Source organism: Podarcis vaucheri (assembly GCF_965113315.1).
Source record: "Podarcis vaucheri genome assembly, chromosome: 1".
Taxonomy (NCBI): Eukaryota; Metazoa; Chordata; class Lepidosauria; order Squamata; family Lacertidae; genus Podarcis; species Podarcis vaucheri.
In genome coordinates, this window is record NC_138759.1 from 95078404 (window position 1) to 95092833 (window position 14430).

Genomic DNA, 14430 nt, shown 5'->3' on the forward strand with positions numbered 1-14430 from the left:
CACAACTTTTTCACCCATAGGTAACAAAAGGTGTAATATTTGTTCACCAGAGACAAATTTTACAACATTTATTTACAGATCCAATGACAGTCCAACTATCTGTTTGATTTGATTCCTATCAAGCTAGTTTCATTGACCCATAGATGCATGTAGGTTATGCCACCTAAGGTTATATCTGTAGCAGTACAACTCTTACTGTAACATATAAATATGTCAGGCTGATATAAAATATAGATCTATGCACAACACACAGCCAGTTCATTCATTGCTAAGGTGAAACTAGCAAGTCCCTAATTCATAGCTTTAACACGAACGGTAAAAGACCCTTCTCTAGAGGAAGTGCACTAGGCTCTAACTTTTTGTCTGCTTGCTAGTTACCGAGATATGCCTTTCAGAAGCACATTGAAGGAAGAGCATCACATAGCATGGCCAGAGAAGCAGATGGTTCACAGGACTGGTTGTTAAATTGCGCACATGTGCAGCAAGAACTATTTTGCACACTGTGTAATGAAACTGCCACCCACTACCTCTTCTTATAAAAGGTGAAGAAGTCCATGTACTCACTGTGTGCCAAAGGAGGAAATTACTGAAAAGGTGAAAGATGTCCCAGTTACAGAATTCAGCAGATCTGTGCTAGCTCAGAATCTGATTCCTTTTTACAAAGCACTTGGCCCATTATATGGATGTCAGCACTACTTGTTTAAGTGTCAGTGAACTTACACAGAGAAACATTCTCAAAGAGGGGGCCACCCCAAACACCAGGAAAAACACAGCAGGCAAACCTGTTAATGTGCAGCAGTTATTTATAAGTAATTCTTCTGGTCTTTGGGGAATGCATGGTGGTTTCCTTCTGCTGGCTGGGGTGGTAAATTATTGCTTCTAGACTTTTATGAATTTAATAAATAATAATGCATATTTACACTAGAGGGAGCAATAGCATCGTCACTTACTTATTGCTGCTTAGCTACAAGTCAGTTGCATGGCAACCTTGCAAAGTGGGGGATATATAAAAGAACAATCCAGATTAAATGGTTTGGTCTTTTATGTTGTAAAGTTACCCTAATGATTTATGTTAACTATTAGTAGAGCATATTGTTGAATACAAAGCTAAATGTGCTTTGTACGGAGTACAGTCTTGGCAAACGCTTCTTGATTGGCTGCTCAGAAGATTCTCTCTCCCCCTCCCCACCTCTGTAAAGAATTTCTACAAGGGCACTTTGGGTTGTTTTGTGCCCCCCACCCCCGGAATGATTGCAAAGTGGATGTGGTTCAGGGAACCAACCTTTAATGGCAGAGATTTTTAAAGACTGAAGCTGATGAAAATATCAGAGGATGGGTAAGTCAACTTAATCTTTATTTGGGAATGGAGGGAGACTTTGCCCCACATGCCAAGTTCCTGTGGGTAGTTTCTTCCTTAAGGCTGCAATTGTAACCCCACTTACCTGAGAGTAAGACCCACTGAATTCAATCAGACTTACTTCTGAGTGGACATGGTGAGAGGATTGCACTGTGAGATAGTTTCTCCTGTTTAACCTCTGTGCTGCATTTTGAAAGTTTCCTCATACAGAGTGACCGTATACCAAAGGGGATTTGACTGCCATATATTTCATAGTTATATAGAAGCTGGATTCTTGACGGGTGCCACTTATCCTGCAGAGGTGAGAAGAACCACAGCTGCTGATACTCTCCTTTTGCCTGATGATTAAAATATAGGAACCTCTTTTTCCACCTTGGCATCTTATCTTCATAGCAGCTCACTGTCCAACGGCCACAGACTCTTAAAGTCTGTTTCTCTGGCACATTTTGGAATCTTTAAAACTTCAGCTATGATGAGTGTTAGAAAATGCTTTAATGTGTTGTAAAGGACCATCTTTCAGAATATCCTAATCTAAACAGAATATTCTAGCTTAAAAAAAAATGAGCCTGAGGGATAGTTTCTGAGGGCCTGTTACATAGAAACATAAGCTGTTTTAAATGCTACCAGATCTGATTATTTGTTCATCACTAGCCCAGTTTTGTCTACTGTGGGTGGCGGAAGTCTGTCACATCACCTGCCACCTAGTTATTTTTTTAATTGGAGGAATTGCCAGGGATTGAATGCAGGACTTTCTGCTAGCAAAGCAGACAGTCTCTTATTGAGCTACAGCCCCTTTGTCCACTGGGCAGTGAGTTGATAAGTGATAAAGTGACCAGACTCTTAACAGTGCAGTCCTGTGCAGGTCTACTCGAAAGTAAGCTCCATTGCACTTCGTGGGATTTTCTCCCATGTAAGTCAAAATAAGAAGGAAATAACCCTCAGTTATGTGGTCAAACCTGTTAATTTGTCCAGCCATTCATATAATTTTAGTGGTTAATTAACACACACTCAAAACAACCTTTTTATTTTTAAAATAGTAGCATTGGCTTTTACAAAGTAATCATTTTTACTAGTGTACATTAACACTCAGCAAACTGATGAGCATCTACAAATAATGGTAAGAATTGCTTAGGCAGGTATTTAATTGGAAGTTGCATGGGTAATGTTTCATATCAGGCAGTTTTAGTCCTAGAATCCACCTGGGCCTCACTAATTTAATCAAGTTACATAAAAAGATGTATAAACTAGCTGTAGTTCTCTGCTTCGTGGCGTTGCCCTTTTTCCGAGTGCTGAACAGGCTGTTCATCTGATTGTAAGATTGCTGCATTCAAACCTGAATAACGTTCTTATAACTTTAAATCTCCCAAGGTAGCCATGACTTCTGCTGCCTGTTCCCATCCTAGATCATTTCTCCCCTCCCCCTACCTCCTTTGAAGCACACCTGGAGTCAGATCGGGTGAAGGGATTGAGATGATAGGGCTGATGAAGGAATGGGGTGGGAGAAGCCACAGCTGTCTTGTCTCCCAGTGTACCAAGAGATTTTAAGGTAAATCTCATTGAGGTAAATGAGCTTTCACTTGGTTGTAGCCTGGCAGCTCAACCTAACTGAAAGAATATTTTTAGAGAATATGGCAAATTCAGATTACACACACACACACACACACACACACACACAGCTTGAGAGTATTTAGTAAGGTAAATTCTTCTTTTGCTCAAAAAGGTGTTTTGGACCCTAGTAACTTGCTTGAAGCTTCACATTTACTAATTTGGCAATCAAGTTATAATGTCTTCACGCTGAATAGCTCTTATCCAATGAACATGTGTTCCTGGTCATGTTCAGCCAGATTTCTGCTTTTCTTTCAGATTTGTTGTCATTGGAGCCAAAAGCCACATTCCAAGTTATTAGGTATATCCTGTGAAGATCTCGTGCTGTTTAGATTCTGTTGGAAGGTGTTATTCATTTGCACAGCAATGAATTAATTGGTTCTAATTACTGAAGTAGCAGTCCCTGACCAAAGCTGATTACATCATGAAGGCTGCTTTTGTCTTGAATGGTTTAACAAATTAATCCTACAGGCAGAAATTCAACTGGTCCTGCTTTCCCCCAGCATGGAGATGCAATGATAAGGAAAGCTGTACTTATTAACCGTCTACAGTATGCTTCTAATTCATTTTTAAGTGGAGTGCATTGCAATAATCTAAATGAGAAGTTCCAAACCAAATAGCCAGATCTGAGAGGAGGGGCCAGAAGGTAATTCTTAGGAGAGTGGATAGCAAGTTTAATGTTTGAGTTAAAACAGAAAGGTGTGTATAGACTTAACAGCAGTTCCATGGACTCCTATTAGTGTTTAAACAGGCATCATTACTTATCAAGAAATGCATATGTGGTAAAGTACTGGCATTCCCCTGTATTTAGGCATGGATGTAGAATCTTAATAGGCTACTCACGTTAAAAAATAATTTCCAGAGTAGGAGTTATTTGTTCAAGACGTTTTGGCTGAACTAAATGAATCCCACATTCATGGCTACAAACTTTAGTGTTTTACAAAACCTGCTTGCTTGGACAGAGTGGAATGAAAACAAAGTTTATGACATTATGCTGTGTTTTGAAACTGAAAGCTCTGTAAAATCAGCTAAGCTTGCACCCTTCTTCAGCAACCTATATTGGTCCTATTTATATAATCACCTCCTTTATATATCCTAGCCTTTAGAAAAGGCGCAGTAACTACAGACTGCTGATTTTAGAAGTGGTTATTTGCTGTTGTACAAGTAAACAAAAAAAGCACCCTTATGTTACTGAATAAAGCTTTTTAAAAAAATAAAATTATGTTTAAAAGGAGGCATAAGGATTGATAATGGGAATGAGTAGCACTCATTAATTCATCTCACTCCCTGAAAAGTTTCCATCAAGTCACTGGAGAGGGTTATAGAATCTGGATTTATATTGTACCAAAACTCCAGAGTGGATTGTGGGATCTGCCATGAATTTTACAATTCACTCTATACATCTGCATAAAGGCCTAGTGTGAGAACATAGGAAGTGATCTTAAAATGAGATGGGCTGTCCAACTTAGTATTCTCTAAACCAAAGGCAGGACATAGTTGTGTTGGACATAGTTCTCTTTTTTCCTTTTCTTCCCTTCCTTGCTATATAAATTCTACCTGTTATTGCCCATTTCATTAGGTTGTTTGCTGGGCTTCCTCCAAAAGGAAAATGTAGGGGCAAGTGGTCTGACTGGAGACACTATTTCTTTTGGTGGGGCAGCAGCATTTCCCCCTCATCCATTCAACTAATAATTTGAGCTCACAATGTGTAGCTTGCCACCACCACAAGGGCCTTCCGGTGAGGAACATAGGCTTATATAAAAGTAGATAGGGCTTTTGTACTTTTATATCCCTGCCTTGAGGAGAGGCACCATTGTTGGGAGAGAAAGACAGGATAAAGACTTTTAGAAGAGGGGGGCTTGCAATGTAGGGGTGAGACGAGCTGCAGCTGTTGATATTCTCATCTTGTTTAAGAATGGGCCATCACTAGATCTAAAGCTTCTGCTGATAGTTCCCCAGGCACTGGCCCCATGTAAAATTCCATATATAACTAATGCACAATGATTATTTGCAAAGATTCCTGCCAGCTTAACTTGCATTTTTTTTGCATTGTCGGTTTGGATTTTGAAAATAAATTATAAGCTTAGCAACATTAACTCCATTGGCATTAGGCCAATAAATTTATGCGATTTTCTACTATAGGCACCAGGCTGACCTTCTGTGGAAATTGATAATAAAAAGTTAGAATGGAGTAAGCAATGTGGTGACAAATGTATTCCCCCTCCCTTTCATCTAACAATTTCTAGCCTTTCTACTGCAGAAGCATGTTAATAGATTCTACTCTGCACCTATTGCCCTTTCAAAGCTCAAGGTGGCTTGTTCTATATTTTAGGGAGTTTGTCCCAATTTGCTAGTGCTGTATTTTCAAATAGTAGCTGTTCCTTCCTCTTACTGAATTAGTTCTAAAATGAAATCTCTTTCAATCCACTCCTTTGTATGTTTACATAAGACTTACTTCACTCATTGCTCCAAAAGTTAGAATCAGAATGTGGCATTCATTTTCATTTATTTGAATTCATGGTTAAAATATTATTTGCTCATAATTTTCCCCCCTTAAACTGTTCTACACTTTTGTAGTACCAAGACTTTGCTGAAATTTCACCCCCAAAGGAGAGGACTTTCTATTGTCTGAAACCTTCTAAGCGTCCTGCTCTGCTACTGTTTCTTCCCCAGGTGTTCTGTCAACCAGTCAGGACTCATTTACGTAATGCAGTGACATAACAGCACTCCATAACCAGTGAGATTTGGTTATGTGGTGATGTCACTGAGGCCAGTCAAGCTCAGACTGCTGTGAAGGGGTGTATCCTTGTTGCTAAGGAACTGGAGTGACGCTCCCTGTATATCTGTGCTACTGTGGAACCACCATAGGGTAGCATAGCAGTGCAGTAAGACGCAGAGTATTGTCCCCAGTTGTCTTGGCAACACAGTTACGCTTGTCTTTCCGGCTATGATGGTTTCATTGCAGCATGGCAAGGCAGGAAGTGTTGGTTATAGGAATGCTTCCATGATTCCACGTCCTTTTAAATCCCTCCTCCCCATCTTCACCGAAGACACAGGGTGTTTGAGGGGAGCTGCAAAATGCTTGCAAACTATGTCCTATTTCAGCTCAGCCCTATACTGTATAGCATTGCTTTCTGGTCTTATTTTGGAGACAACTATGGTTTATAGTGGGAAGCAAAAAACATCTGGGGGGAGCGGGCTCCAGAAGGTGTTTTTTATGGGAACATTTTTGTAGTGTCCACATGATGTCATTGGCATCAAAATCCCAGCCTAATTTTTTGCCCCATTTAATATGGATTTACTCTTTCTGAAGAAATCCAATAATTTTTAATAAGTGTTAATGATCCATTTGTGATATTTTAGTAACAAATTAAGCCCCTATCTAGAATCAGCCTTAATTTAGGCTACATGGAACATTTTAATCTGTTCCACCTACGCTGAACTGTAATTTAAACTGTTATAATACACCTGACCCATATTTATTTTCCTTATACAGTACAGTGGTACCTCAGGTTACATACGCTTCAAGTTACAGACTCTGCTAACCCAGAAATAGTGCTTCAGGTTAAAAACTTTGCTTCAGGATAATAACAGAAATCGGGCTCCGGCGGCGCAGTGGCAGCAGGAGGCCCCATTAGCTAAAGTGGTGCTTCAGGTTAAGAACAGTTTCAGGTTAAGAACAGACCTCCGGAACGAATTAAGTACTTAAAGTGGTACGAGGTACCACTGTATTAGATTTTTCTGGACTTGTCAATTGAGAATAGTACAAGGTTACAAAAGGATAATCTAGTCATTCAGCAAAGTCCTATCACCTTCTAGATTTTCCCCTCTGGTTTTCTCTCTGTAGCGGGCATGTTGTTAAAGAGACAAATCCCTAGCATGTAATGTCCAGAATATTAAAGATTTGTATTTTTAAAAACTTTCTAATTTTAATTGTTGCCCAAGTTTCTTTTTAGAGTAAGGATGCAGAGATATGTAGCAGCTAAGCAGGTGGTTGTTTGGAAGAGGAGGTCTATGGAAATTTGACGGAAATGGAAAAATTATGTGTGTGTAAGAGGGAAATCTAACTAATAATGGACATCCTCTTTTGAGGGCACTTTCAAATAGCTTCCTTAAGGATGTTAGCTGCAACTATGGCAACAAAACAAGGTAGATGTAATTGAAGCAGTACCTTTATCTTGGAGACTTGAATATACCATTGCAAATTTTGTATGGTTATCGTTCTTTCTCTTGTGCTGACTCTAGTAGTATGTTTAGAGCAGCACTAATTAGTATTTAAATCATTATTGTAGTCTAGCTTGCAGGTGTCTGGAACAGTGACATATCAGTGTGCTAGTCACCACTGTAAGAATTACAATTGACTGAGAATGTTGATTTCTGGGAACGTTTCCACTCTGCCTAAGTTTATTCTGCCCACACTGGGTAGCCTGTAGGTGTCAGACAGTATCTGCTGTGGATTTTCAAATAGCAAAACAAATAAGTGTTGCACTGTTCCGGTTTAGTGAAACCACATTGTTGACAATGAATTTCACAAGTTTTCAGGTCATTCTTAATGCAGCTATCTTAAATGCATCAGACAAAGCATTTTCGGAGGGGAGCAATGGCAAAATCTTACCATCTGTACTTCAGCAAATCTGAAGATGTGCTGGGTTTTCGAAACTAACTAACCACATAAGTCACTCCTGGATGACCTGTTTACTGAGGATTTGGCCTGATTTGTTTGCACAGGGTTTTATCCAGTGTTAGTCATACTTAGAGTAAGTCTATTGGAATTAATAAACACAACTAACTTAGGTCCATTTATTACAATGGGTCTATTGTAGTAAAATTTAATAGGCTACAATCCCCAAAGTTTATTGGGAATTTATACAGTGTTGGATGTTTATTGAGCATTCATCCTGCTTTATTGTAGGGAAGTTATGTGACATTGCTTCAAACAGTTGCTATCCCACACTTGTCAGTGCATTTCCTCATCATTTCCCTTGTCACAAAAGCCATTTCAAAGAAGAAGCAGCAGAAGTATGTTTTGCAAGAGCACCAAATCCACTTTAATAACCTAACTTGAATTTACCAGCACAGAATTGAACTCCACCCACAAAATAGCAGTAGTCTTGAAGTAGCCATTGCTTTCTTAGAAAGGCAGCATCTCTATCACTTTTAGGCCACTAATCTCTAAGATTTCTTTAGGTTGCTTTCACATGTCCACCCTAAGATACAGTGGTGCCTCACAAGACGAAATTAATTCGTTCCGCGAGTTTTGTCGTCTTGCGATTTTTTTCGACTTGCGAAGCACGGTGTCGGGAAAGTTTTGGAAAAGCTTCAAAAATCACCAAAGTCTTTAAAAACCTCAAAAAAGGCTACCACACCGCGTTCTATGAGTTGCTCCTCGAAGTCAAGTCGCAACTGTATTAACGATGTTAAGAAAAAGGAAACAAACTTGCAAGACGTTTCCGTCTTGCGAAGCAAGCCCATAGGGAAAATCGTCTTGCGAAGCAGCTCAAAAAACAAAAAACCCTTTCGTCTTGCGAGTTTTTTGTCTTGTGAGGAATTCATCTTGTGAGGTACCACTGTACATGTTATTTTCCTGATCATTGTGTATCTTTTAAAACCGATTAATTACACAATTGGTAGACTTGATGCAGTTCGTTCAGTATATCTGCAAACTGAGGTTTTTTGCCCTCTTACTCAAGACTGAAACTTTTTCTTTCTTTTTTTAATTGACACATCTTTTGTAAGGGTGAATTGGAAACCAGGTTTGTATTTATGCCCAGCCATGTGTGAAATTAATGTCCTACAAGCACACTCAAGTGAATGCATGTGGTAATAAAACAGTGTTCACTGTTCAATTTAGTGGTTAAGAAGGATTTTTTTGAATTCTTGCTATACATGCCTATAAATGCAGGACACAACCCAGCCAATCAGAGACTGTGTGACATGCAGCCTGCTCTCATGCACATTTACTCAGAAGTAAGCACCACTGAATTTAGTTGGACTTACTCTCTCACAGGCATGTTTTGGATTATTATTATAAATAATTCGATTTGTATACCGCCCTTCATCACAAGATCTCAGGGCGGTTCACAAGATAAAAATGCAAGGCAAAAGCACAAATAAATAGTTAAAACCAAAACAACAAAACAACACTCCCCCTCCCACAAACACATTTAAAAGCCTATAGAATACTAATCAGCCAAAGGCCTGGTTGAAGAGGAATGTATTTGCCTGGCGCCTTCATTATATATCTTTAGGTGCCAGGTGAACCTCCTTGAGGAAAACTTTCCACAAATGGGGAGCCACTGCAGGAAAAGCTTGTTCTTGTGTTGCCATCCCATGCACAACTACTTGGAAAGGAAAGTAATGGAATTCTGCATACTGCTACCTGTGAGCAGGAACAGCCCTATCATTAGACAGAGTGATGTGGTCACCCCAGGCAGCTGAAAGATGTTAGATGTCATGAAAGGACAGCAAATTGTATTTTTCCATGCAGGGAGAGATGCTTTGAGGATGTATTGGCTGAGGTGTCAAAATAACTTGACCAGCCTTTAGTACTATGTACCTTGATGTGTGTGTGGAGGTGTCATTCCGTGTTCTGCCTCAAGCAACAAAATGTATTGGGCCAGCCCTGCTAGTGTGTAAGCCATGGCAAAGAGAATAAGATTTAGTTCTAAGAAAACATGCTCATAACTGCATTGATATGAGCCTTGCATTTGTAATCTTGATTAAGTCCCATTGAAATCAATGGGATTTCTGTCGCTTGTGAGTAACCTAAGTTCCACTGATTGAATTGGGACTTAGTCAAAGACTGTCATTTGCTGGATCAAAAACCATGAAAGGTCTTGTGGCACCTTAAAGACTTACAAATTTATTATGGCATAAGATTTTCTGGGTTTGAATTCACCTCTTCAGATGCATAAAGTATAATCCTCAATTGTGTTTGTAGCTGGCTGCCCGCACTGTCAATCACCTGATGTCACAATGACATCAGATGATGCAGAGGAACATTTTTCCTTTGAAGGAGCAGCTCATTTGAAAAGAAAGATCCTTTGCATTGCCAGCCAGCAATTCAAAGGAAGAAATTCACATTTCAAATATACACAGTATCTTCCCTGTGTGCAGATGAATACTTTGTTGAGCATCAATGGTGATATTTCCAGTGAATGGGAATTGGCACAAATAACACATGTTGACAGTGACAAATAACTTGACTTATGTATCAATTTTCTGCCATGGCACCTCTGCCTATCCTATTCCAGATACCAGTGTCCCCCACCCTTGCATGAAAGGGAATGTTCATATTTCTGAAATTATGCTTGAAGTACTGCTCAACGCATGCCCTTTATGCTTCAGTAATATTAACAGTAATCAGCAATATTATAGTCGGGACAGAGTGTAAAGGCAAAGAACCAGCCTGCCCACTCTATCTACCATCTTGCTGCATAGTTGGTTCACATTGATTGAACACAAAGATGTCCTTAGTGGAACCTTTGTGCCAGGCTCATCTCTGGATACTTCAGCCAAGGTCGAATGAAAATCTGAAAATGGAGAAAAGTTGGTGCAATTTCTACCTGTAGCTTCCAAGGATCTCATGATATATTGGTTCTCTTTGGCATGAAATTGTTTAGAAGAACTTAAAGGGAGTTATCTGACCTTTACACTTCTATACATTTAGTTCAAGGACTTTCTGCTCCAGAAAGCACTCCAGTATTGGGAGACTCTCCCAAGAACATTTAACATGAATTGGCGTACACTTTATGCAAACCTGTGGACCCTTGTTCAAATCCCTGCTCAGAAGAGAGACAACTTGGTTCAACCTACCACACAGGGTTGTTGTGAAGTTCATGTTGTATGAGGATTTGAACTCCTTGGAGAATGGTGGAATATTAGTGTGAAAAGAAAGTAAACTTGACCTAAGAATATCAGTTCAAAGCATAGCATGTTATTCTGCTTTTTAGGCTCTTGGCCCCACTGGTGGGACTTGTCAAAAAAGGTTTAACTGTGATTATGCTATACTGTAATTTGGACAGTTGTCTACTTGGAACTGAGCTCAGGCTTATTTCCCTTAGGCCACTGAACAACTGCTGTTGAGTAATAAAGATTGTCAATCAATCCTACCTTCATCGAAACTAAGCAGAATGAAAGAAGTTGTTATACCATTTCCTGAGACTTTCTGTTCTGTACAGTTGAGGTCCAAATTTACATTTTACAGCTTAATAGAAAAAGCATTTTACAGAAACTACATATAAATGTCACTCAGTGAGCAACACATGTAAAATAAAAATCTAGCTGTACTTTATCAAAGCCCCATTTTGCATTTAGGGTGGAATAATCCTACCCTGAGATGCGGGTGGCACTGTGCTCGGTCCCTGCTCCTGCCAACCTAGCAGTTCGAAAGCATGTCAAAGTGCAAGTTGATAAATAGGTACTGCTCCGGCGGGAAGGTAAACGGCGTTTCCAGGTGCTGCTCTGGTTCTCCAGAAGCGGCTTAGTCATGCTGGCCACATGACCTGGAAGCTGTACGCCGGCTCCCTCGGCCAATAAATCGAGAAGCTGTACGCTGGCTCCCTCGGCCAATAAATCGAGATGAGTGCCGCAACCCCAGAGTCGGTCACGACTGGACCTAATGGTCAGGGGTCCATTTACCTTTTTAATCCTACCCTATCTTGGTTGCATATTTTCAGTAGTATGCTACTTCTCTTGGCGAAGGTGGGTGAGGATGGCAGTCAGTTGTGTGTGGCACTGTGCAAAACCTGGAGCAAATATACTACCCAGTCTTCTGACTAAGGGCTCACCCACACTCCCCTTTGTCCCATGATTGCTTCTGTTTGTCCCATTATTTCTAGGCATGGTCTGAAAGGTTCTTCTTTTCCCCCACAGCTCCTCTGTAAATTAGTCTGTATACATGTTTCATCAACACACTGTGGTTTTTCTGCTTTTGAAATACTGGGGTGTGTCTTGGCACCAGGTGTAGCTGAGCTAGTGGGGCAGTGCTGTGTCACTGCCACTTATGTGGCTATTGTGGGGGTGAGGCAGGGAAAGCTGAGTTTGGGGCTGTGTGAAGCCCTCTAGCACTGCACCAGTGTGCCCGCGAAGTTCTGACCTCACTACTATCCTGCCCTGCCTGGTACCACCCAGGTAAGTGGCAGTGGCACTATGCTGTGCCACTGCATTCCTGAAATGCTCCAGTTTGCACAAAAGTGGAATTTCAGGAGGGCACTCGGTTTACTTATCTATAGATTTTGTTAATCGTTTTTTATCACATTGTGCACCTAAGGCAGGACACAGTATAAATGAAACAATAAAAATAATACAGTTTCTATATGGTAATCCATAAAACAAGGAAGGATGAATGGCGTTCGGGTGCTGATATATATACAAGAGCATCCACAAAGATACTGAGAGATTTTTATTTATTTATGCATTTATTTTAAAATGGCAGAACATGAAATGATATTGGTTTAACCACATATGTATAGGCATCAGTATAGTAGCTATGCATGAACAGCAAAGCTCTGTCCATTGCAGGACAAAACTGAATGAAAATGGATGTGAGCAGTTACAGAAAAAGGTCAAAGGGTTCTGAGGAGAAGTGGGGGACACTTGGAAGGGGTGCTGTTTACTCGGATGACTGCCTTTGATTCCATGCTCACTGACATGCAGTGGAAGCATGATGGACAAATGCTGTACTTTGACTTTCTAGAAGTCTCTCATCTCTTTCATGTGTTTTGCTTTCTTGGTCCAACATGGCATCTGCCCTTACTTACACCATATTTATTACTAGCTTCCTAGAGAGATTTGATATTATGTAATCACCTTGTTATTTCTCCAATAAATCTAAAGCATTCATCTGTTTATTTATTTTAAAGTATTTATACGTCATCCTTCAAAAACAATCTTACAGCTTCCAGTAAAATATAAAAAAACCAGCACAAATAAACAATAATAAAAGCTTTATAAAACAACAACGATAAAATCAAACAGCAAGTAAGAGAACAGGCTAAAACCCAAGTATCAACAGTAAAAACACACAAATTAACATGCCTGAGAAAATTTAAAAAAGGCTTTTGCATAGTGCTGGCATGACATCAAAGTAGGTTATTGTAGAAAGTAGGCTTCATTTCCCAATTCTAATATTTGAAGGGAATCCCTCACCATCCAGAATAGCTTTTTCCCCCTTGGCCCTTAAACTGCAATCTGCATCTCTGCTAGGGATATCATGAAACTGTGCCCAAAAGCTTGCCCAAAAGCTTGCCAAAATGCCTCCCTTAGGTGAGGAGGCCTTGTGTCCTGCATTGCCAAGATTCCTTCAGAAAAGCAAGATGTGAAGGAAGGCATCTTCCCTTGTTTCATAAAGCTAGCAGAGTCCAGCTCATGATTACTGGTAGTGCTTTTAAAGACAAATTGTTATTCTTTACTAGTTAGGCCTTACATGTTGCCTCTCACCCTCAAGGACCTATCTGGTACTCTTCTATTCAGTTCTTCTCATAATCTAGCTTGGCAGAACTGTGGAAGGGTTATTTACAGAAACAAATTGTGCTGAATTTAGTGGGATTTACTACCAAGTGTGCATAGGACTGTAGCTTTTCAGCATAATCCTATTGTTATTATTTACTCAGAACCAAATTCTTCTGTGTTTGATAGATCATAGCCATCCAGTGCCTCTCAGAATTGCCAGATCTCTTCATTTCTTGCGTGCTGATGTCTTAACTTACTTTGCAAATGTAGCTTATTAAATAAACTATGTGATATATAAAACCTGGCAAGCATGGTGTTCTTAGTAATTACTGTATTTTTCTGTGTATAAGACTAGGTCCCCCCTAAAAAATAATGTCAAAAATTAGGGGGTGTCTTATAGTCTGGGCCATCTCCCCCCATTTTCTTAAATCTGGGTCCCCAAAAATAGGGGGCATCTTATATATGGGGGCGTCTTATAGACGGAAAATATGGTATATGCCGCTTAAACCAAGGCCTTCGCAATTGTTTCCATAGAAAGGCATTGCTAATTCATCAGGACTGTGTGCTGTTATGAAAAAAGTCATTGTTTTTACGGGGTGGCTACCAGTTAGGCAATTGTAAAGGCATGAAACTGTGGAATAAAAACTGCATGTCTTGGAGGTTTTCCACTGAAGACAATAGAACTACTCCAGAAGTAGACAGTATGGGGATTTTATTGAATTTACTTGTGGAGGATTGCTGATGCTGCAAGAAAACAAGGCCTATTCTTTTTGACCTTTTCATATATATTTATGGTGCTTTTTATTGATACTTCATGTTAAAAGCTGTCACTGAGAGCCATCCTAAGTGCTGCATTTTAGCTTTTTTGACTGATATACCCAAAGTGAAAAATACTTGAAACCCTTGCCCTAGAATAGTTAAACGCATCAGCCCATCAAGGAGATAGACAGATTATACATACCTCTGTTTATTAATTTTATGACTTTGTATTTTGCTCTGCAGCATAAATGCGAATA

At 39.8% G+C, this 14430-nt stretch overlaps 1 protein-coding gene across 9 annotated transcripts in view; it reads left to right on the forward strand.

Moving 5' to 3' along the window:
• Positions 1-1037: 1037 nt before the first annotated feature.
• KALRN (kalirin RhoGEF kinase) overlaps positions 1038-14430 on the forward strand; it is a 508727-nt gene continuing 495334 nt past the window's right edge. For 2 of the 9 annotated variants that reach the window (XM_082234887.1, XM_082234888.1), the window contains exon 1: positions 1065-1336. In XM_082234887.1, the coding sequence (XP_082091013.1) occupies positions 1333-1336 (4 nt within the window). In that variant the 5' untranslated portion in view covers positions 1065-1332. Of the gene's footprint in view, positions 1337-14430 lie in introns of all 9 variants that reach the window. The other 7 variants (XM_082234875.1, XM_082234886.1, XM_082234889.1 and 4 more) reach the window with 5 other exon arrangements.